General features: G+C 37.5%; 1 protein-coding gene across 2 annotated transcripts; it reads left to right on the top strand.

The window, feature by feature from the left end:
• On the top strand, nucleotides 1–23,050 carry RELL1 (RELT like 1). Of its 2 annotated transcripts, none has more exons than XM_041477627.1 (7): nucleotides 1–170; nucleotides 10,304–10,543; nucleotides 12,271–12,342; nucleotides 13,606–13,663; nucleotides 16,256–16,495; nucleotides 17,161–17,334; nucleotides 20,612–23,050. In XM_041477627.1, the coding sequence occupies exons 1-6, from the start codon at nucleotides 83–85 to the stop codon at nucleotides 17,330–17,332; spliced, it is 870 nt and encodes a 289-aa protein (XP_041333561.1). In that variant the 5' UTR covers nucleotides 1–82; the 3' UTR covers nucleotides 17,333–17,334; nucleotides 20,612–23,050. The 2 variants fall into 2 exon arrangements, with proteins under 2 accessions (XP_041333561.1, XP_041333648.1); XM_041477714.1 differs by having other exon boundaries at nucleotides 17,161–17,338.
• Nucleotides 23,051–23,313: the final 263 nt, after the last annotated feature.

Genomic DNA, 23,313 nt, shown 5'->3' with positions numbered 1-23,313 from the left:
CGCCGCCGCTGGGCCGGGCCGGGCCAGGCAGGGCGGCAGCGGCCCCGCTGCCAACGCGCGCAGCGCGGGCGAGGCGTGGAGAATGGCTCCGGCAGCGACCGGCGGGATTCCGCCGACTACGCCATCGCTGGGCCTGATGGCTGACGGGCTGGGCAACAGCTCCGCTCTCGGTGGGTCGCTGCGGCCTCGGTCCTTCGCCGCGGTGGGACGCTTCAATCCGCGACCCCCTCGTTCCCCGCCGGCCGCCCTTGTAGCGCTCCGCGGGCTGTGACCTCGCTGGGCAGTACGGCCTCACTCGCCGCTCGGATGTCTAGGCTGACCCCGCTGCTTCTGCCGGGGCCCGACGCGGTTTCCTCGGGGCCCCCGGCGTTCGACTCCCTGCGGGGAACGAGGGAGGAGAGCGGCAAGGCAGGGGCGCGTCCCCCTCCGCCCTAGCCCCGGGCAGCCCAGGGGAGCGGGCTGGCTCGAGGCTCCGCGGCTGAAGTTTCTCCCGCCCGTCAGCCGAGCGCGGCGGGGCCGCTCGGGGCGGGCGCTGCCGGGTCCCGCTCGGGCGGGCTGCGGTGCCCTCAGCGATCGCCCGGTGCTTACTGTCGCGACAGCCCGCCCTGGTGATGTCGGAGGTTATGGCCAGGAGTGGCGAGGGGGAAAAAAAACCCAACCAAAAACTATAATGAGCTGTACGAACTCGAGTTTGGCGCCTTCGGATAAACCTCACAGGAGCGTACAACAAACACCTTCGCCCCCCGTTAAGTCTGGGCGCGGGCAGCACGCCTCAGCGCTTCCCCACAGCGGCTCCGGCAGGGCGGGCGCTGCAGGGCAGCACCGCCCCGGGCCGGCGGCCCCGCGCAGGCGCCGTATAATGAGCTGTACGAACTCGAGTTTGTCAATTCCTCCGTAGTTGATTCACTAACTGAGAACGGATGGCTCTTAAGATAGAAGTTCATTAAAGAATTGTTTCTATTTTATCCTCACTTGTGAGGTTAAGCTTGGCTTAATGTTTAGGTTTTGAAATGAAAAGTTGACTGTAACCTTTGAGAACTCTGAAGAGCGCTTGCACACATACAATCACCAGAGGAAGTTAGTTTAAAATGACATTTTCTTTGTTTATGTCTAACCACAACTGTTATGCTATTAATAATCTCAACATGAAACTGAATTTTTTGCCGGTGTAGTCTGAAGTGCTTTTTTTTTTTGTGCATTGTCTGTGATGCTCAAACACTTCTATTAAAAATTGATGCTCATTTCCATTTTCAGCTTGATCAGCTGTATTACCTTCGGGTGGTATGACATAAGTAAGAGTGTACCAGCTTGTTTGAGAGTAAACTTTCAGTTTAGTGGAAACAGTTAAGATGGCCATACTTATTAGCAAAGAATAAATTCAGAAGTGTTTCTTGTCTTTCTGGCATTCCTTTTGTATATCTCTATATTACTTGGTGCAGAGAAGCTTGGTCAGAAGGGTTTGAGGTATCTATTACCTGCTGTTTATTTTCTGAAAGGAAAAGGAATGGAAGGCTTGTCATCCAGTGCTTCAAGAGAGTGGAAAGAAATAAGTATCAGTACGCACCTTGAATTTCAGATTTATGTTGCCTGCTAGCTGCTGTCTGAGGACCTGAGGTTTTCTGTGCAAGCTATGAGGAGGAGAGAAATTGTGGATTTTTCTTCTCTTCTTGATCATGACCATATGTGTGTATATATTTAACAGATAAAAACCAATTTGCTCTTTGGCTGTTACTTCATGGAATTGCTGCGTGTTTTTACATGCTGTGATTACAGTTTACCTACTAGTGTAGGTAATCTTGAAGAGGCTGTAAACAGATGTTTTACTAAATGAAAGGATGTGTGTATGTAGGTTTATACTGACTTTTTACAAATGTTTATACTCAGGATTGCTTTATTGAACTTGAAGGTGGGTGGAGAACTCAGTGTGCTGTGTGCGTTTGTAGGATTTAATAACTACAGCAGCAGTTTAGTCGTGTGTCTAGGTGAATAGGATTGTACTTATTCAGGCTAAAATTTGGCAAGTCTAGCAAGAGATGCAAAAGCTATGAAAGAACTTTCTTCTCAGAGTTTTACAAATGCTTTCTGTCAACGTATCTGCTGTATGTCAAGATCGCATTGTGCCTCTTCACATAAGAGATACTTTGGTTTGGGTTAAAATTGATTTTTGACTCATGTAAACTAGTGAGGATTGTTGTTAGTGTGCATAAATTCATTGATAGAATGTGCTTGATGGCATTGATTTAGTGCTGCTCACTAGATGCTGATTGTACTTGTGAATTTAACCAGTGGTATGCAATAGTACTAAATAGCTGATGTGTCCAGGAAGGTTTTTATTTCATTGCTTTTTAATGGCCATACTGGTGAATTGTGTTTTATTAAATGTACTGTAGCTATTTGCAGAGTGTGTTGTATTTTAGAACTGAAGTTTGAGGAGCCATTTTCCAACAGAAATGCAAATGTAAAGCACTAGTTCTGTGTATTTTTGCTGTAGGAGCTATATGCTGCTCAAGTAGTGACCAAAGCAATTACTACACCATAAGCACTGCAATTTAGTGCTGGCAAACAGTGAACCATAAGCTTTTTGTCTCTGTATGTGTTAATGCAGCATTATCAATGACATACTGTGTAGCACAAAGAACAGGCTAAATCTTACTTCCCTTTAAGTTTTTCCCTTTCTCAACAGGACAAAACTGCTCTACATACTGTTAATTTTTTTTCTCATTGAGTTCTAAATAATGTCAGATGCCTTCATGGTGTGGTGACTGATGATTGACTAGGTTTGGTCTTCCCTGTTGGTTCTTAACAAGCTGTCTCTGGCTGTGAGGGAATTGCAATGCTTATTGCAATTATTTCAGTACCCAAAATCGTTGAGTCTTGTATGCATTGTACAGTAATACTTTTAGCTATATATATTTTTTTGCTGTGAGTACGACGTGCCTTACATAGCAGGTACCTCCTTTGTGAATCCCCACCCTACCCTCAGGCTTTCCGAGAAGCCAGTCTAAAACTTTCTGCAGAGAACTCACTGAATGTGTTGATAGGGTGTGTAGTTCAGAAGAAATTTGCGTTAGTAAAGAACTCGTCAGGGTGGAGACTTACCTCAGTGTAGAGCGCTCTTTCCAGACCTCCTGCAAAGTTTGCCTACAGTCAGAATTTTTGTAGTGACTTCGGTGAGCCAGAGATTTTGTCTCTAATGTAAGAACTCTTATCAGGCTGTGGCCTGAGTTACTCAGAAAAGCTTGGTGTTTTATGGTTGTGAACACAGCGTTGGGTACCCTGGATGCTGTTTGGTGTCTCAGGTCATGCCTGAGACTTGCTGCCTGGGTCTTAGTGTTGCTGTTCACTAAGTAGGTGCATTTAGAATGTGCTTTAAGGAAACTTGGCTGATCCTTCTGCTCACTTTCTTGAGATACTGCTTTTGACAAATCTGATGAAGGCTTTGAAGTCTGTTCTTAACAGAAATTTTTAATCAGCCCTGCTTAACCTCTAAGGCAGTTGGCAGTGTGTTATTAGTTGTCAGTATGTTCCTTCATCATGTGGCTTCCTTTTTGTCATCTCACTTCCTGCTTATTTCATTTCTGGTTGTAGGTTCTGATTACTACAAGGAAGCTAGAAGTTAAGCGGAATTCACAAATGTGTTGAATGTTCTTCTTCGATGATAGGTGGCTTTCCTTTGTTATTCACTTTAAGCATATTCCCTGAAGTACAATTTCCTTGAACAATAGACAAAGCAAGTGGTAGGGAATAGGTTTTCTTCACTTGAGAGTTTTTTTGTCTCTAGAAAATAAACTTTTTTTAACCTCTTCTCTACTGACTTTTCTAGTTTGTCTGCACTCTTCTGTAGCTACCACTTGACTAATAATGCAGAGAAGCCCTAATGTTTCCTCATTATGTTTGTGTGTGTGTGTGTGTGTGTGTGTGTGTGTTTTGGGCAGTGATATATTTTGTCTTGTGATTGAAATTGCTGGTAATTTCATCTGCTTAGTTTTGCAAAAGCAATTTGACTGTAGTATCCAGAATAAATAAGTACTGTTTGAATCAGATAACTTGTAAAAAGTATATTTATTTTGAAGTTGCATCAAACTGTTCTTGTTAAGTTTACTATTGGTAAAATAATTAAAGACATGTATTAAATGAATACATGATTACCATCAGAGTAAGGGATTTACCTAAATTATTTCCCTGCTACACACCTGAATTAAGAATCTAAAAAAAATTAAATGTGGCTTGATAATAGAAACCTCTACTGCAGCTCTGACAGAATGCTGTATCTCTGAGTAAGTTGAAGATACTGGATGAAAGGATACAACTGATTTAGAACTTCCTTTCTTTTAAGGAAATATCACAATTTCTGAAATGCTAGGAGATAAAAGTTGGCATTGTATTAACTTCACTAAAACTCAGGTTTTTAAAACTAGTTTCTTAAATGCTTGAGATTAAGGTATTTAGTGTGTATTTAGGAAATTGAGCTAATAAACAAGGAGTTTTTATTTTTGTGCCTGAATTTAAAAGCATGTAATTTAACACAAAAGAAGTTTTACACTAAATGATACTTAAAATGAATGCTGTAAATGAAAGAGCACATCCAGATGGAGCAATCTGATCTAGTGAAGATGTCCTAGCCATTGGTGGCAGGGTTGGAATTACATAGTCCTTGAAGTCCTTTCCAATCCAAATCATTCTATAACCTATCCACCTTTGATATCTGTCCTGGAGGTAGGAAGCATCATTAGTGTTTAATGTAGTTCAAAATACACTTCCTCTAGAGCCAGGAGAGGATGACTACGTATCATCATCAGGTGTCTTTTCCTTGCAGGAGGAGCTGGGTTCCCTGCTGCCTGACCATTTCTCCTTGTGGCATTGCCACAGAAAGCTTAAGCAAAGCTTTTAGCAGCACTGTGTGGGATGAACTGATCCACAGGTGATCCAGGTACAAAAGAAAGGAAAAGACAAAGCACCAGAAAAGCCCCAAAAAGAACCAAAATCCACCCATGCAAACGATAGATATTCTCTTTAATTATTTTGAAACCCAAGTGATGGCCCTTTTTTCTGCAGATGGGTAGACTGGCCCATTAATGGTGAGGAGGAGAAGAAATGCCTAAGCTGATATTGTTACTGAGGCATGTTTTCCAGCTCTGCTTAGCTGACATGTTTGAGCAGATCATGTGCCATACCACAATATTTCATTTGTGTTGTACTTAAATAGGTTGTATGTGATCATATTTAGTTTGTCTAAAAATTAACATTAAGGCCAACAATAGTTTGTTTCTGTATACTGTGAGATTGATATCTATGTTTCGTTTTCATGCCTAAAAGCAGGGAATATGATCCTGTAACTCCTTAAACGTCATGGACAAGAAGATAGTGAATATATATGTACTTATTTTTAGCAGGTAGATTGCTAAAATAACAAAATTCATAACATGTAAACAAACATTTCTAAAAGGCATGCCATAAAAGGTAAATGACATGGGGATAATGGGCAAAATCCATAGTAACTAAATAGGATTTTTTTACCACTAGAGCAGAGAGAAGATTACATTGTTGTTTATGGGCCACTTTCTCTAAATTAAACAATACAAAACCAAGTAGAATGTGCTTGAAGTAATTAGATGGGTGTAGATTCTACTTGGATTTAGTATAGGAGAATTAGAAAAACAGTGCTATATATTGCTGTTATAAGAACTAAACTGTTTTGATCTTGGTTATTAAAATGATTTGTTTTTCAGGAATCTGAGTTGTACTTTAGGCAAGATAGGATTAAGATTAAATATTTCTTGCAATTTCTTATGTGTTTTATAAAAAAATTTGTCTATGCCATGTAAAAATTGCAATTTAATGAAGCATGAAATATTTTTCCACTTATCTGCTACCTTTTTTCCTGCTATATTCTGTTTCCTGAAGGTGCTTTAATCTGGCTTTGTATCTGAGTAACAGTGATTAGAACCAAAAGACTTGTCTGTGGTTGACTATCTTTATATTTTACTTCTTAGGTAAGGATGAAGTAAGGGCAAGCAACATTCAATTTCAGTACTTGGCATATATTATTTTTTAAGCAAATAAGTACATGGGATCTGAATTAGTAGCATGAGTGCAATTTATTATTTACAGCTTAAGCATCACTAAGTGTGCTGAATATCGCTTCTAAATAATTTCATTTAGATCACATCTTCAAGTAAGTTTCATATGTAGACTGGTATACAGTGGCTGGTGTATAAAAATGCCAGGACAGCAAAGCACTGAAACAAATCAGTTCTTTATGAATTGACTCAAGTAAAGGAAGATTGCTATGGCCTGATTAAAGCCATTGAGAAGCACCAGCACGCATCATGAGACTGAGGTGACCTGTCAACAGTCTGATATAAGCATAATGTGCCTCTGGGGAAGGGGAATAGGGAATGCACAATGAATGATGGAGCTGTGACTTGGGACATAAAATACGTTGTAGGTCCTCAAGGCTTGGCTTTGCATTATGACATAATTGCTGAGGGTTTTCAGGGCAGACTGTGTAGGGTGTTTGATAATGAAAGCTGAGTGCTTTGCTCTGCTTGTAAGGTTACACAGCACCAAGTACTTGATTCAGCTAGGTTAATTTCTTGTAGGATATTTTTGCTTTACTTTTGGTGAATTTTTATGTCTGAACAAAAAATTAATGGCATCAAGCAGTTTCTGGACTTTGTGTAAATAACGTGTTTTTATAGAAATGTTATCGATACAATGTTTTACTAGTAATGTTTGTTTCTCGTTGAATTTTTAGGTGTCTGATTAAAACCAAAGAGAAAAGTCACATAGGCCTATGTAAATAATTTGGTATGTTAAAGTATCCGTGTTAGTTGAATGAATTTTTAAATGAAAAAAATACTTCGAAGTATGTTTTCCTTCAGAGTTCAAAACCTCTGTAAACCTTAACCCTGTTAATAGACTAATCTATGTTACAGAGTATTCACTTGATAAATTACAATTTTTTCAACATTCTTCTGTCAGTAAAAAAAGTGCCGGTATAGGCACAATCCCCCTTTTGGAGGAAGTATAGGCACACTTTGCTCTTTTGGAGGGTGGTGATGGTGTTAAATTGTATCTGTGTTTTCAGCGGCTGTGTCAAGCTGTCGGGATTTCAATTATATTGGACATTATGCTTTCTTTTAATAGAATCATAGAATGCTGAGGGTTGTAGGGGACCTTAAAGATCGTTCAGTCCCAACCCTCCTTGAACCACCTCCCACTAGACCAGGTTGCTCGCGGCCTTATCCAACCTGGACTTGAACACTGCCCTCGCAGTTAAAATTTTTCTGCGCGTAATTAATGCTAATGCTCTTTTTTTTTTTTTTTGAACATACTCTGAGACTGTGGCTCCATGTTACTACAATTACTCTGAGAAACTTTCTTCTAGATGTACTTGTCTATCCTTCTCATTGTTATTTCCTCACTTCAGCATTCTCAGTCAGTGGATTGTCTTAACAGAGGAGTTTGCCAAACCTCAGGCTATAATGATTCAATAAAATGACTGCTTAAAAACGAAAGACTTTTTGTGGCCCTGTTTCTTGAAAGCTGGTTATCTCACTAATCCAGTTTAAAACTTTTTCAGGGTTACAGTCTGTCAGGAGCACAAGTGGGGTAGCAGAGAACTGAATGGGAAGTGAACCACAACATGAAAAGCCTGAGGCATGGACTTCTAGCCATGTTATAAAGCCCCCGTGCTCTCTCTGGTGGGAATTTCCTGCCATGGTTATGGAGAAAATAGATACTTGTTGGGGCAGTCCATACCACGTTGCCACAGAGAGAGGCAGAAAACCCAAAAAGCTGAATTGGATAAATTTTGTGATCCTTCCACAAAAGAGCTTGAGTAGCAAGTGGATGTTGATAGTAGGGAGGTGTTTCCTGTTCATTCTTAAAATCAATACAGTGCAACAAAATCCAAAGTATCTGCCTGTTTTTGTCTTAGATTTGAACATAAAAGGTGCTTATTTATTAATACACTTTAAGAGCTTGTGTTGTGTACTGTTTCAGTTGGATTTCTTCAATTCTGAGATGTTGTAGTCATCAGAGTAATACTTCTCTGATGTGATGGCTTTTCTCCTGCCTCGAAAGTAAATGAAACTGCTTTTGTTGATTAACTGGGGTACTTTGTGGCTATTGCTACCTGATGAGTTAGGAATAAAAGGAAGAAATTATATTTTGATATATTAAAGCATGAATTGTGAATTCTTAGAATGCAAGTAAACTGCATGTAAGATCAGCCTTCACAGTTCCATGATCATATTCCTTACCCTTTCCTGTCTTTTGTTTCCTTGCAATATAAAACAATTGCAACCTTAAAGTGTTCAATTGTAGATACTTTTCAGTTGTCCTGCTCAGACATAGGTTAGAGCTTCTGAAGGTTACGTGTTGGTAAATTCTGCATACAGTCATCTGTAGGATTGCTGGCCTCTTAAAAGTGAATAGCTTTCTCTTTTGGTTTTGGGAACAAACGAGACCATCTGGTTTTGTCCAAAGAAATCCTGAGATTCTGCTTTAACATTTAGTTTTGAAACCAGTTCAGTAATTTGTTTGTACTTCTTTCCATTTTTCTGCATTTCTACTATTTCCTAGAAAATTACTTTAGCAAAATGCTTAATTGCATCTTTTTTTTTTTTCTTGTTGCTAATTGGAGTTTATCAGTTGTTATTTAAAATAATTTCCATTGTTTTCACTTTGAGCAAGTCTTGTGTATTGCATACTACCCAACTGACAGTTCTAGACTGTTCTGAAAAATTCAGAAATATTTTAAAATAAAAGGTTTACCGTTTCTAGAGGAATAAAGAAAACTAGGGTAAATACCAAACTTCTCATTGCTGATGTTTCTCAAATGCAACGTAGTTATGCAGCCAGTGCAGGAGACGTTAGTGGAATAACGCTCTTTCCGCAAATTCGTGGAGGCTTCCATTTTTTTTTGTTTTTGAAAGGAAAGGATTATTATTCTAGACATTTGTGTTGTGAAAGTGTCCCTGTCATGTAAACGGTTTTCTGCTGACTCTTGATTCTTCAGCGAGTTTGATGAATGGAACAATTGTGAATTTCCTTGTCCATTTCAATACAAGTAGATGGGAAATACCTTGAAATAGATGGATAAAAAACAAACACTTTCTGGTTGTCATTATTTCCTACTCCAAAAAAATTGTTTTCCGCTGGAGTGGAGGAGAAGAATAGAAGGTAGAAATGCATGTTGAGGATAGTAATGTGTAAGTCTTTATTATATGGGGTGGGGAATGTGTATAAGCTCTTAAGGGTTTGCAAAGCTTTTGAGCATGCAACATGTAATTTTGGATTTATCTGAGCTGTTGAGCTTTTTATACTTTGATATGGGAGAAGGTACTGTGTTTTCAGGGTCTTTGTGTATATTGGACCTAAAAGTGTGTTAATATTGAAGAGATTGTCCAGAAATGTGGAACGTTCATTATCTGGATGGAGCTTATGTGCAAAACTTGATCTAATCATTGCTGCTTTTAGCAGCATTTGGACTGATGAACTTCAAGTGTACATTCTAATGTAAATATTCTATACTTTTGATAGGTCAGAATCCCAGTTTGTGCCATGGAGTTTACATCTGTGAAATTCAGAACTTAAGTGAAACAAAAGTGCTTAATTGTGGATATAGTGTGTGAGAATGCTTCAACTTAAACTCTTTGCAAGCAAAAATAATTCTTTCATGTCCTGTTTCAAGCTTAAATACAAAATGATTTCCAGATCTCAGACAAACGAAGAATGAGCCCATCTTATTCTGATGAATAGGGGGTGAATGCTCTTTCTTTTGAAAATTCCCACTGTCAAAAGAAAAATAAAAATCAAGGCTATTTCTTTCACACCTGATAATTTTTCTGTGCAACGGTCAATATTAAATCCTCTATTTACTCTCCTGTTAGGGAAGGATCCACATTTTATTGGTAATTTTGTAGAACTTCAGACTGGAGGAATCGTATAGCATTCTCCTCACTGATGTGAACAAGAAGCAATGTTAGTGTTATTCTTCTGTGAAATATATGAGCTCTCTATTTGAGATTACAAGACTGTCAGGCTACAATATGATTGGTTCTTCACTGTTATATTGAAGAAATATCACACAGGCATTTTGGGTGTTACATGTTTGTAATTGTTTGGTAAAGAGGGAATATATGCTGTTTCTGGTGTAAGTTCTCATCCAGTAGAGTATGTGTTCTCCTCATCACTGCAGAAGGTGCTGTGGGGACTTGGTCATGCTTGTAATTTTCTGAATTCTTTCAAGTGATTTACAGTGTATAGTGATACATTTGTTTATTGATTTACATAGATGGAGAGGTTCCGTGGGTTTTGTCAAGCCATGGCTTACAGACAACTACTTTGACAACTAAAACGGATGGCAATGATGGCAAGGCTGAGCACCTAGAGTATATTGCCTTTGCTTTGGTTCCTGTTTTCTTCATCATGGGTCTCTTGGGGATCCTTATCTGCCATATCCTTAAGAAAAAAGGATACCGTTGTACAACAGAAGCTGAAGAACTAGAAGAAGAAAAAATTGATGAAAAAATAGGTAATCAAGTCTAATAAACAAATTCCTGTTTCTGTACATTGCAACTACTATGAAATAATTTATTGTCAGACTTCTGTCATTTCTGTGTCTATATTTGACATCAAAGCAGTATTAAGAATAATATTTTTGTTATTACATGTCATTTGGGATTTGATCTCTGCCAGTCAAATCTAGGCGTGTTCCGCTTTTCCCATGCGAGTCTGCTAACATTAAGTAAGAGCTTAGAGAGGGATCAAAGTATCCCTATATTTGTTTGCAGCTCCTCAGATGGAGTCATCAGATCACTTTTCTGCATTCTACATGCTGTTAACAACAAAATATTGGTGTAAATAGTGCTAGCTGAGAAGTGGCAAAAAACTTCCATTTAAAGCCTAAAATCTTAGTTTTATGTTTCGCAATCTTAATTTGTTCCTGTTGTGCTGTCATTCTCTTCTCCCCCCTCTTTATAAAACCAAGCCTTTGGACTGAATATCCTTATTGTGTTTTATGTCATGCTGCTTATAATTTTTCCTTAAAGAGCCTTTGTTTTTATCCTAACGTTTGTTCATTTGTGCCCTTGTTTTTTATTGTTCCTTATTCCCGTCTAGTCTTACTTGGGGAAAAAAAAAGGGTTTTACCAGGTGGGAAGGGCTATAGTAACATGGTATAGCATTTGTAAAATGTAAATAAGAGCAAAAGTCACTTGTAAACACTCCTCTTCCTTTCTCCCAATTAATTTCTTTCAGTAGGCTCATAATGAGTGCAAATTACAGTGGCTCTGTGGTAAGGGTAGCCCCGTGTGGTGCAGTAATGATGTGCCAGTGTGTTGTTAAGCATTAACTGCCTGGGGCGGCTGTGCAGTGAGCGAACCATCTGATCTCTTCGTTCCCCGCAGTGGAACAGGGGAGTGGCAGCGAAGCGGGGACATCCCCTTCCTCTTGGTGGCAGGAACAGCTGCCTCTAGGTTACATTGCAAAGTTGCAGGTATTAAGACTAAGTGTGGTACAGAGGTGGGGAAGCCCCTACTTTATTACATAACAGAAGAATTTAGAGTCTAGCCTATCAAACTTGCCTCAACCCCATTTTTTAAAATAAAGCATTTTAACAATTATTAGGGAAGGGCACAGTTTTGCCTCTTCATTGATTTAGTTCCCCAATTGATCTTCAGTCTTTGCAGATTATTCTAGGGGAGCTTTTAATATTGTTAAGGGGTGCATTGTGTTACCAAAGTTTGCAAGTTTTTTTTTTTTTTAATTAATCAATTGTTACGTCCTTGAAGATGTGGTGAAAATCTTAAATTGAATCCCCCTCATAATAAGAGCCTCTAGTACGTGTTTTAGATAGTGGTTTGAGACAGTTTAGTGTTTTGTTTTGGTTTGGTTTTTCCCCTCCCTGTTGTTAGGATTAGAAATGCTGCTCTCTTATTTGTCTCCTCCTTACTAGCTGGAGAAGGAATTTTGAAGTATGTTTGTGAAAATACTGAGCTTAATTAGTTCTCAGCTCAATTTGTTTGGGCTACTGTAGAGATGATAAACCTGTGCTCATAGTTTTTACGGAATAAGGACAATAAAGTCTTACCTAAGCTTTCCCTCCATAGTGACAAAAGATCTTGCCTCTTTTTTAAAATGTAGTTTCTTTTGGTGTGTGTTCCATTTTGGTTGTGACTTTATCATTATTTATTTTTAAAATAGTTCAATTCTTGATTCATAAGGCCAAGATACTGACAACATATTTATTTCTTTGCACAGAAATGAATGAAACTATACATGAGAATAGTGACACTGTGGGACAAATTGTTAACTACATCATGAAAAATGAAGGTATAGTATTGTGCCATTGGAGTTAGCAGCCCTTGTGATGGTGTTCTATAAAATATATGGGTTTTTGGATAGTCTGATGTATTGTATGTTCACATGCTTTCATTTAATAACCAATTTATTTATTCTTAGCTCTTTGAAATGGTCTTTCAAGGAAGTAACTTCAAGAACAAAAGGGAAGTTTCTTGCTTCCTTGAAAATTGTTTTGTATGGTAAATTCAGGTCATGCATTTCCAGATGCTTTAACTCTTTAGGTATTTGGGTTTTTTTGGTTCAGCCTTTTGCTTTGTGAAGCAGAAGCTCAGTGTTGCTTTCTTAGTGGTAGTGTTTAAAGCCTGTGGAAACTGTTATGTTTTGACTAGATTTAACTTCTTGTCCTGAAGAGATTCTTGCAGCTCTTGTCTGATGAGAGGCTTGTGCATAACTGAGACAGTTGGGTGTATAGCACTAATGTGGAATTCTGCATGTGTTATCTGCATGTGTGTGCAGAGTAAAGGATAAAGAGGAAGATGTGACTGAGAAAACAAAATCATAGTTAAGCACCCCATGGAATGCTTGGTTAGTTCAGAATGTATTTGCCCATTGGAAGAAATGTTTAGCAGACTGGATGTTTTTGTAGGACAAGAGCCGTCAGCCTTTTGATTTTACATTTGTATAAATAAGAGTTCTGACCACTGAACTTGCTTTGAGTTACCTCTGAATGAAGACTAGTCCTCTGGAAAAGCGATGCTTTTGGGTTTGCACTTGGGAATTGTTTTGATTTGTTGTTTGGGCATTTTTTTTCTGTTGTTTGGGATTTTTTTAGACTATTAGTGCTTTAAGTTTGTGTATTTTTCCTTGAGATTGGGATTGGGAAATTCATGTGTTTTGATAGGAAGTGAGAAATTGATGGTTCTTGGCTGATAATGAATTTGTGTTTTGTAGGGCTCACTTAAACTGTTTTTAATCTGAAGTTGGGATAAATGTGTGAGGTGATTCAGAGATCTTGTTCAAGAGATTTGTGTAGATGGCTGCGTTTCATGGCTTGCATTGGGGTGGAGCTTTGAGTGCAGTATGAACTGCAATTTTAGTGGCTCATGTTAAGGTTACCCATAGAATTATATTAACATTTTTTCCTGCAATTTTCTTTTGTGCTTTTTTGGAGACACATAATGCAATCATCTTTCTTTAAATGGAATTTCTTTGAGAAACTTTTATTTTGGTTTATTTTTTTTTCTAAAGTTAGAACCGTTCACTTTTGAAGAGTTCTGTTTATTCTCATTGCAGCAAATGCTGATGTGTTAAAGGCCATGGTAGCAGATAGCAGTGTCTTTGAACCTGAAAGGTAATTACTCCTCATTTTAATGCATGTTTCCTGAGGCAACTAAAAGCATATGCTTTCAAAGGACTTTGTTTCCTGAACTCTTCTAAGACTACATCGCTTGCTTGAGTTACCAGCTAAGAGGATAATACTTTGATTTTCCATTGTGTTTGCGTCCTTAAATTTTAACATATACCCTGGGTGGGTTAGTGACTGGCTCTTCTTGTTATGTGTTCTAGGTGCATGATATAGTTTTTCTGCATTTTGGTCTAAAAATTTACAGGTGCTGCAAATACTGGTTTACTTTGGAATGAAGTTAGGTACAAGGTTTCTTAGTCCAAAGCTACCGTGACTTCAAAGAACAGAGCAGCACTCATTTCATTTGTGCTTACTTACCAGAGACATCTTTTTCTGTGTCTGCTTTTGGTTTACTTTTTTCTTTATAATTGTAGCAATAAACATTGGTTGACCTACCTCTTAGGATTTTTTCACTGCACATCTGTTCAGATAATTATGTAGAGAAAGCATCTCTCCTTTAGATGCATTGTATGCGTAAAAAAACTTGTAGATGCATCATATGTGTAAAAGTGCTTGTATCTATACATGAGTACTTCTAGCTATATCTAGACTACTCTCGATACTCTTCACATATAACCCATATTCAAGGTGGAGAAGATGGAAGTTCAAGTAGTATTGTGTCACCTATAAAAGAAGTAGGAGTATATAGTTTCAGCAAAACAAAAAGTTGAGTATAGAACCATTAAACACCTGTTCTGATGGTGAGAGGCTTCGTTATTGAAAAAAACCCCTGAATTTCCAAAGGGATTTCTTGTCAAATATAGGTATTTTTAAATGTCTGTGGTTCTGTAGAGATATTTATTGGAATTTTTGCTTGGGCATGTGTAATGTTATCTTGGGCAATTTAGGCTATAGTTTCAGTGGTGAATTAAAATACGAAGAATAAGGAGGAGAGAAAATAATTGGTCTTACAGAATCTGGCAGATACTCCTGAGGCTTTTCTAATCAAGTAGAAATTCTCTGTATTTCTTTGCAAGTTCTGTGCATTATGAAACTTCCTAATTATAGAAATAGTTATGGCTGAGTAAAATCTGCACTTCTCTCACTTGAAGCCATTAGTTCTATCTTTGCTTCAAGTATTGAACTGCTTTTATTTTCCTTAATAGCATTTTCTTATTTATTTGGAGACCATTAAATATTTCTTGTCAATATTTTTATTTTGAAAATGAGCATCCAAGTAACTCCCAGTCTTCTCTGGCATGTTTTACTTCTTTAATTTGTTCTTTCTGTTCCCCTTTGGAGTCTCTGCAGTTTGTTTGTATTTCTTGAAATAACATTCTAAACCTGCATGGTAGGATCAGATCTGGCACGATTAATGCTGAATAATGTAAATTTAGGTTCACAGGCTATATATCTGTTATTTCCATTGTTTTGTCCTTTTAAAGCAAGAATGTTGTTAATGATTCATGTTCAGCTCGTGATCCTCTTTTCTGAAGAATGGCAATCTGTCTTGTTGCTTTTTAGTCTAGGTTTGGGTAAAGGCTTTCTGCTAAAACACAGAATTTGTGTTGTCCTTACTGCAATACATCCAGTATTTTTAGTAAGATTTGTGTATGTGTGAATGTCTTTCCTAAACGTGTTCTCTTCTCATCATTCTGATTTCTGATCTTGACCTTTACAGTTGCTATGGGTTACCCAAAGTCTATTGGTACTTTAGCTATTCTTCTGTTCTGTTACCCAGTGTACTATTTAAAGCACTGAATATCACCAGGACCAAAAAAACCCCACATTTAGTATGACTTTGCAGTTTCACAGGAACTACAGATATATTTACTTCCTGTATGTGTTTTTAATTTTTTTTACAAGGTGTGCTGCCTTACTCTACAGTTATTTCACCTTTCATGAGCTCTGGTCTGCTGTGTAACAAGACAGTGTTAAAATCGATGCTAAAGTCCAAAAAAAGTACAACTAGTTTCTATCTATGCTGTTTGTTTTTCTGTTTTCGAGGAAAATCGGATTGATTCGATTAGTTAATCTCAAATGCCTTTTGGTGGTTGTACTGCTTTTTCTTTCTAGGTACTTAAAATTTTATTTTTTCCCCTTGAAACTGAATGATATTGTTTCCTCTTGTCATTGTGGTACACATTTTAGTTTTGCCTCCTTTCAATATTGTGGGACTGTGCTCTTCTTCTTGGAGTTCCTTGAGATCCTGTAACAATTCTGAAATACTTTCTATAGTTTTCCAAGGTGGCTTTTTTTGTGAGTGGAATCAGCTCATTAAAGTCTTCATCAATATAAGGTCATGTAACCTGTTCTCTTCTGTTTAGGCTGATTTTTTCCCCCTCTTAATTTTCTTGTCTTTTGTGTTAGTTACCTTAACCACATGACTGCAGCTGAATTAGTTTGTGAAAGTGATTCTAATTGCAAAAATACAATATTGGAGGGAGCCGTAAGCTGGAGATCCTCACAAATAAATGTTTCCTGTAAAAACTGGTTATTCACTAGACAAAACTGAAGGTTGGATTTCATCCTTTTTCCTTTTTAAGAAATAGTATTTTATAGTAAACATTATATTTTCTTTATTTCTTTTTCTTACAGCCCATTATCTCCTACCTCTCCTGAGAGTCCAATGAGTCCAGGGACTCCTTTGTCACCAGGTGTTGTTCCATTCAGACACAACTGCAAAGCCCATCACTTCCATACTGTTGGAGGAGTGGTGGAAAAGGATGTTTGTACTCGCTGTAGCCACAAACGATGGCACCTTATAAAGCCAGCTCAAAAATCTAAAGAGAACAGAAGAAGTCGTATTGGAGAAGTTACAGTCCTTTCTGTGGGAAGGTAAGGCTTAGGTCATTTTGTTGTATACTTCTCTTAGAGTGTTACAGTGGCCGGTGTTGGATCAGATACCCACTGATTCTGCTCTGTTTAGAAGATCAGTGATTTTTTTTTTTTTTAATAACCCTGTTATTACTAGACTGAAGTTATTTCTGGAAGAAGTAAATGTGATTTTCTTTTTTTTTAAGAACTAAAAAAGAACGTTAAAAAGATGGAGATTTACTGTGGGTGTAAATTTAAGGCTCTTGCTCATTTGATACAGGCTAAAAAGACATAAGAATTGCACCCTAATAAATTTCTGTTTCTGAATTTGGTATTTCTCAAGTAAGTGTGAGGCTATAGAAACCACTTCATTCTATTTGTTATTTTTAATTTCTACATTATATTGTAGTTGTCTTTGAAAATTACTATTCTAAGAAGTGGAATACAATCTGTGGATTCTGCTTCAAAACACAGTTCACTGAGAAAGTGTGATTCAGCACTAGTGAGTACTAAAAAGGCCTGTATGTGATAGGAAGGAAGATGCTCTGAAGTGAAGCAGTGTCCATGTAGGTGTCTGCTCTGACATCTTGTTCTGGGGACCTGGAAATTTGTTTCTGCTGTTGCTCCTGAGAATATCTAACTCCTCCGTGGGGAAATAAAAGTGCACTTTCTTTTGCTCACCTCAGATTTCGAGTCACAAAAGTGGATCACAAATCAAACTCCAAAGAGAGGAAGAGCTTGATGTCCGTTACTGGCGTCGAGAGTGTCAATGGGGAGATGCCTGCCAAACAGGATGTGAGCGAAGCGCCCGCCACGCCTGCGAAACAGGAAATGCAGGAGAGGAGAAGCTCGGACTAAAGGCAGGGATCAAACATTTCAAACTCATACCGAAAGTGTTATGTTGGGAAATATGTGAAGGCAGTCGGTACAGTTGAAAATGCATCAGTTCTGTGTGAAAACTCATCTGTCAATTTCAAAATTCTCTACACAAGTCTGCAAAAATTATACTCTGTTAATGATAAGTTAGGAAAGGCTTTTTTATCCACCAAATTCTTACATAATTGTTTATTCAGACTTTGTAATTAGAGTAGGTGTTGAAATAACTTTTGTGGGTGTGGCATCACTAGTCCAACAGATAAAATACCTGCATATTAATTTTTTGGCAATAAACAAATTTTGGCAGTGGCTCAGATTTAGTGGCAATGTGCTTATTGTCCAAAAAAAACAAGTGCTGCTGACAGTTGTATCATTGGAATAACTACAGTTATTCAATAACTATAGCTGCTTCCTTATGCTTGCTGCTTTGTACTGCATGCTTGTATAAGATGATTGCTTACTAGATACTTCTCTGATAGATCTGTGGAGCTTTGACTAATAGCAGTGGAGTCACATGAAACTGCTGATCTCACAGGGATCTAACTAAGCCTGGCGGTTGGGGTTTTCTTGTGAGTCATTAAACTTCAGTGAATTGCTTGAGTTACTCTATTGAGCCTGTGAAAAACATGCCCAGCATGGTTTTGAAATGCAATCCTCACTGTGTTGTGATTTTTTTCACAGTTTAGAATGTTGGGGGGAAAAAAACCCTGGAAGTTCATATGGTTTGCCTCTATTTGATGATATGCTGATGGATAATATGAAGGGGAAAGGTGATTTTAAACAAATATGATTCAAAATTCAGACTTGACCCTTGAGGAAGAAAGGTTCTGGGGTGGCATAGTAAAGGTATTGGACTTGAAAAAAGTGAACAAAGTGCACAGTGCCAAACTCTCTGTATGCTGAAAGAGAGCATAAAATTATGTTGTCTCAAACTATTGGCTACTTCAAATGGATGAGGGAAATGCACAAGAGTAAATTTGGTCTGTTTAGAAAAGCAACAAGACTCAAATGCCCTTGGGTATCCTGAGGTTCAAGTAGAGAGCTGGTATGGAGTGGGATACTTCCTCCCAGCCCTTACTGGCAGCGCAGGTTTGACTGTTGAACTAAGCAGAATGTATTTGTCTGGCATCTATGCCTCATCACTCAGTTATACTCAGGTTTTGGAAACATTGCTGTAGAGGAAGAGAGACTTGGATATGTGGTATGCTTCCAAATAATAAAAAAAGTTATGGAGGATAATGAGGTTGTTTTTTTGGTTTGGTTTTTTTTTTTTTTTTTCCCCCACAGTAAATAGGAAGACAGTGATAGGCTAAATTGCAAGGAAGGGGAGCTCAGGTTTCAAAAATTAAGAAGTTGGAATATGCATCTTTATTGCTGGACATTTATAAGACCAGACTTGTCCATCCCAGTCTTTCGCTTTTTGATCTGTAGCACATTTTGGCAAATCACAGGTGCCTAGTGGCTGCTGTTTCAGTGTTGCGCTGAAATCTGTGAAGGATCTACAGATGTCAGGGAAAGGGAAACAGTACTCTTATTTTCTGATTCAGAATAATGTCCTTGTGCTCAAGGTTTTTTCATGTTGATGTGGTTTCTATTTCTTCCCTTTTTAAAAATCAATACCAGCTAAATGCAATAGGAGATTGGCATTTCCATGCCCAGGTTTTGTTAGTTCTGTGACTATTTTTATTTCTTTTCTGTATCTCTGGTGGCAGATACAGAAATCTCATCAGATTGTTCATAACACGATTTTTTTTCTTACTTAAAGGCAAGCTAGTTATCTTCCCTTTAAGCATGAGAAATAGAAAGAATAGGGTATATATGAAAATAAATTCCAGTGCACTTGGATTAAAAAACCCCATCATTTTAAAATCACTCAAAGTGTTTTGTAGTCCGGTTTTCTCTCTAATTTGTTCTTTCCTCTCCTAAATAGGAAAGCTGTTCCCTGTAATTACCTAAAAGTTCTATTAAAAAATTAAACCATTACTACTTTAATTTAAAAACAAGCTGTTCTCTAGAGAGATATGATAGTAAAGCTATAAAAAATTGTCCATCTATGGCAGTTTTTTATTGTAGAACCTCCCCTTAGGATTAAAGTTTTGCCCCTTCTGAAAACAAATGTTCTAATATCAGAGAAATGGTTCAGCAGAATATTTTAATGGTCTCTGTAGTCCAACAGGGCTATTTTGTAAATCATCTAGGAAACTAGCCAGGTCTGTTTGATTTGCACTACAAAAAAGAAACAGATCTTGCTTGAAAAAGCGTGCCATACTGTTCCCTAGCATGGTTCTAGATCAGTTTTTTTCTACTGTCATGAGAAGGTGTTCACATGTAAACAGGTAGTAGTTAGACCTTTACTTCAGCTACTTACTTCAGACTTATAATAAATTATTGTAGCCCAATTTACTGAAGCTGAATAGATAAACAGCATTTCAGACTTGTGCCTCTAGTCAATACATTTGTGATTAAAGCTTATACTTCGGGGGAATTTGACTCAGATCTTCAGATGCAGAAGAAGGCAGACATAAATGTGTGTTTTACTGCTTCCAGAACAGGCCTTTCTGTCGTTCAGAGGCAGTAGATTTGTGGCTGACTTTAACCACCATTACTGAGAGTTCCTGTATGAGGTGGAATTCCTGAGTTGGACAGTACCTGAATGAAGTAGCATTGCTGATTGCCTGTATTCACTGCTACTCTCAAGTCCAGGGTTTTTTTTTCCCCTAAACTGATGTGTTCTGAAGCTGCCTCTACAGTGTTTCAGCTTATCTAGTGTGTTGCTGGCTGCATCATTTAAAGTTGTAGCATGTCTTCTCTATGTCTTCAAAGTCCATGTTCTCAGCAGACTCCATTTCATCAGTTAATTTTATTTCAAATATGCTTAATGGCACATAAACGGTGGTAGATACACACCTGATAATTGAAGTCAAAACTTTGAGTTGAGCTCTTGGACATCCATTTTAAGCTACTGGGTAAACAGAAACTGGTACTGGTACACTGAAGCGATGTAGCATTTTCCATTTGTAGTGCTTAACACTGTGGTGTGATTTGTCACTTTGTCCATGCATTTCAAGAGTACTAGCTCAATTTTTAGTTCCTCTTTATGATTTCACATGCTAAACTTGGAATGCACGGCAGCTACTTCATGCAGTTGTGGCTTTTTTTTTTCCATTTCAGAGCACCTGCTAACTTTTTAATTGGTGTGTCCATCCTGAAACTAATTGTGCTATTTAGGTTTATTTTTAGAATTGTTTTCTTCTCTTACAGGTGGAACTTTTAGAAGAAGATTGTCTGCAAGCACTTTGGAGAAAACTGAAAATGCCCAAGAGATGCATACTATTTAAAGAAATGTATTTATAGCAATGTAGCATTTCACAAGTTCTGTGATGTCATTCCGGCAAGGTTAAACACTTAATGGTTTTTGACCAGTAAAATAGTGAGATTTAGACTCTTAAATATTGTTGAGCTGTGTGGACATCATAATGAATAGCTTCATCTTGGAAAGAAAAAATACGTACAAGTTTTTGGACAGGAAAGGTAAAAGCTTTATCAAGTCTTAAACTTTTTTGTACGTAGACAAGCATTTATGAGCTCAATATAAAGAGCAATACAATTACCTCGTGGATAAACTACATTCACCCCAGTGATCCATCTGGATTTTTCTTCTGTTCTGCCCACTCCAAAATTGACAAGTGTTTGCTGAAGATAAAAGCCAGCCTTTGAAAGATGAAAATATTCTTTTAATCCAACTGCTTGTAGCCAAGTAAAACATACATGGAATTAATTGTCAGACAAATCTGCATGTGTGCCTTCAGTACATAAGCCCTCGAACTCTGCGCAGGGTACCTCGCAGGAGAGACTGGTTCAGCTATATGCAGATGTTAAATTAAATCATTGCTGCCCAGACATGTACCTCTCCCTGTCTGCAGTTGGATGAGCTCTTCGTGAGGTTACTTTCCTCAAGGGCTTGTGTTCTCCTGTTTTCTTGTAACTGCTCACTCATATTTGAAGAGGGCCTAATAGTTTTGCTTTTCTTTTTTTGTTCTTACCCACAGGTTCCTTATTAAGTTAAGGCAACATATTTCAAGCCTTAGATAAGGATATGGAATATTGGGCATTAAAAAATTTATGGAATATACACTTAAGTGCTTCAGAGTGGGTTTATTGGACTGAGGGTAGTTGTATTCATTGGCAACAAAATCTTAAGCCAGTGTTACTTCTTTCATATTTTAAGTGTGACTTAATGCTAAAATTACCATGGTATTGTGATACTAATTTTCTGTATCTCAGCTTTGTCCTGTTACTTGTTCTGGGGAGAGGAATCTCTGTAATACTTCAGCAAGCTTTTCTGTGTAACAGAAAATCATATCAATGTTCCGAGTGCCTAAGAATATAAGCTCTAATATAAAGCTTTTTAGTAGAGATTGCACTCACTATATTCTGAGAACTATAACTTAATCTGCTTTATGAACTCAAGGAAAATCAGTGTATGTTTTTGAAATGGATTTATTTTAAATTGATACCTTCAGTCTTTTTAAACAAGAGCTCTAAATTGCGTTTCTTCATATCTGAGAATTGTGTTTCTTCACTGATTTATGTATGCAGTGTTAACAATCAGTGTGTACAAAATTACTCTTCTTGCTTGTGTATTAGTTACTCTCATGTCTTGTCAGGAAACATCAAGTTTCACTCTTGCTGCAGTTGTGTGCTGCTGATGGTCTTCATTCTGTGTGTATCCACAAGATACTGACTGGTCCTATCAATATGTACTTTTCAGTGATGATATATTTGCCAAAAAACCCACCACTACCCACCCAAACTTTGAAAATAATTAATGTTTTATTGTTCTTTTCAAAATGGACATTTTTAGAGATAATTGTCTCTCCTTGAGAACTTAAAATAACTGTTTGGCTGGGACTCTAACTTCAGTGTTTAGCACTGTTCCCTGCTCCCATAAATTTAAAATCAGCTTGTGAAACCTCTTCAATATTTAAGTACAACATAAACACCAACCTTATCTTACAGGCACACATTAAGCTTCTCATGATTATTTGTGTGAAGAATATTTCTAGAAGATTTAATTAGTATTGGTTGTAGTAATAAGCTTTCAGTTTCCAAGAGATTGATAGCTATGAGTATAAAGTGTTACTGGAAAAAGGAAGCATTGGAGAAAACAGCAGTTTTCAAATAATTTTCAGAAAGAAGATGCAAAGTTACAGACTGTCCCCAAAGCTTTTTCTAAAAAAAGGGGCAGTTTCTCTTGATACTATATTTTGATACATGATGGGTTAGTATGGTGAATAAATGGCAAAAGGATGGAAGAAAGTTTAAACGGTAATATGTGTTTTTTTTAACTTACTTTAAAAGTAGTTTCTATTTTGATTCTATTGAAAATACATAGAATAAAAGGGATGGAAATATGTTGGATATGTAAAATATTGTTTACCTGTATAAAGTAATTGTGTAAGGTATTATGAGACCTGATATGTGCAAGAATTGAATTTATGCATTGCTACCTAAGTAAGAGAGGATTTAGAAACTGTGCCTGTTTCATTGCCTTTAACACTACACTGCTATTGTAGGGGTATGCATATTGCCATATTAGTCTGCTTTTCTTAAATTTGCTTATCAAATGTATTTTTAACAAAATAGTTTATATACAACTTTTATACTACCAAGCAGTAAATAAAAAATATTGATTCTTAAGCTTGCTTCTGACTTCCTCAAGCCTTCATCCGTTGAGTGAAATTTAATTTTTGCACCATCTAAATGCAAAATGGAATCTTTTTGCCTCTTAAGTTTTTGTTTATGGAGATAGTGAGAAAGTTAGTTTATAGTGTTATGTACTTCAGAGCAGTTTTATTTTCTTCAGAAAGGACAATTGCAAATACTACTTTAGTTTCATATTTAAATGAAAAAGACAGAAATCTGTGCTTTAACCCAAGCTGGTATCTTAGATTTAAAATATC

The sequence above is a fragment of the Pyrgilauda ruficollis genome, unplaced genomic scaffold (genome assembly GCF_017590135.1).
Source record: "Pyrgilauda ruficollis isolate IOZ18807 unplaced genomic scaffold, ASM1759013v1 scaffold1, whole genome shotgun sequence".
NCBI classification, from domain to species: Eukaryota; Metazoa; Chordata; class Aves; order Passeriformes; family Passeridae; genus Pyrgilauda; species Pyrgilauda ruficollis.
The sequence above is the reverse complement of the archived record's forward strand: the minus strand, read 5'-3'. Positions and strand labels throughout refer to the sequence as shown.

Excerpts from the sequence above, each read along its gene's own strand:
- RELL1 (XM_041477627.1), top strand. The coding sequence starts at position 83 with ATGGCTCCGGCAGCGACCGGCGGGATTCCGCCGACTACGCCATCGCTG. Across the intron at positions 10,544-12,270 it reads AAAAATTGATGAAAAAATAG|AAATGAATGAAACTATACAT; the intron begins GTAATCAAGTCT and ends TTCTTTGCACAG. Across the intron at positions 16,496-17,160 it reads ACAGTCCTTTCTGTGGGAAG|ATTTCGAGTCACAAAAGTGG; the intron begins GTAAGGCTTAGG and ends TGCTCACCTCAG.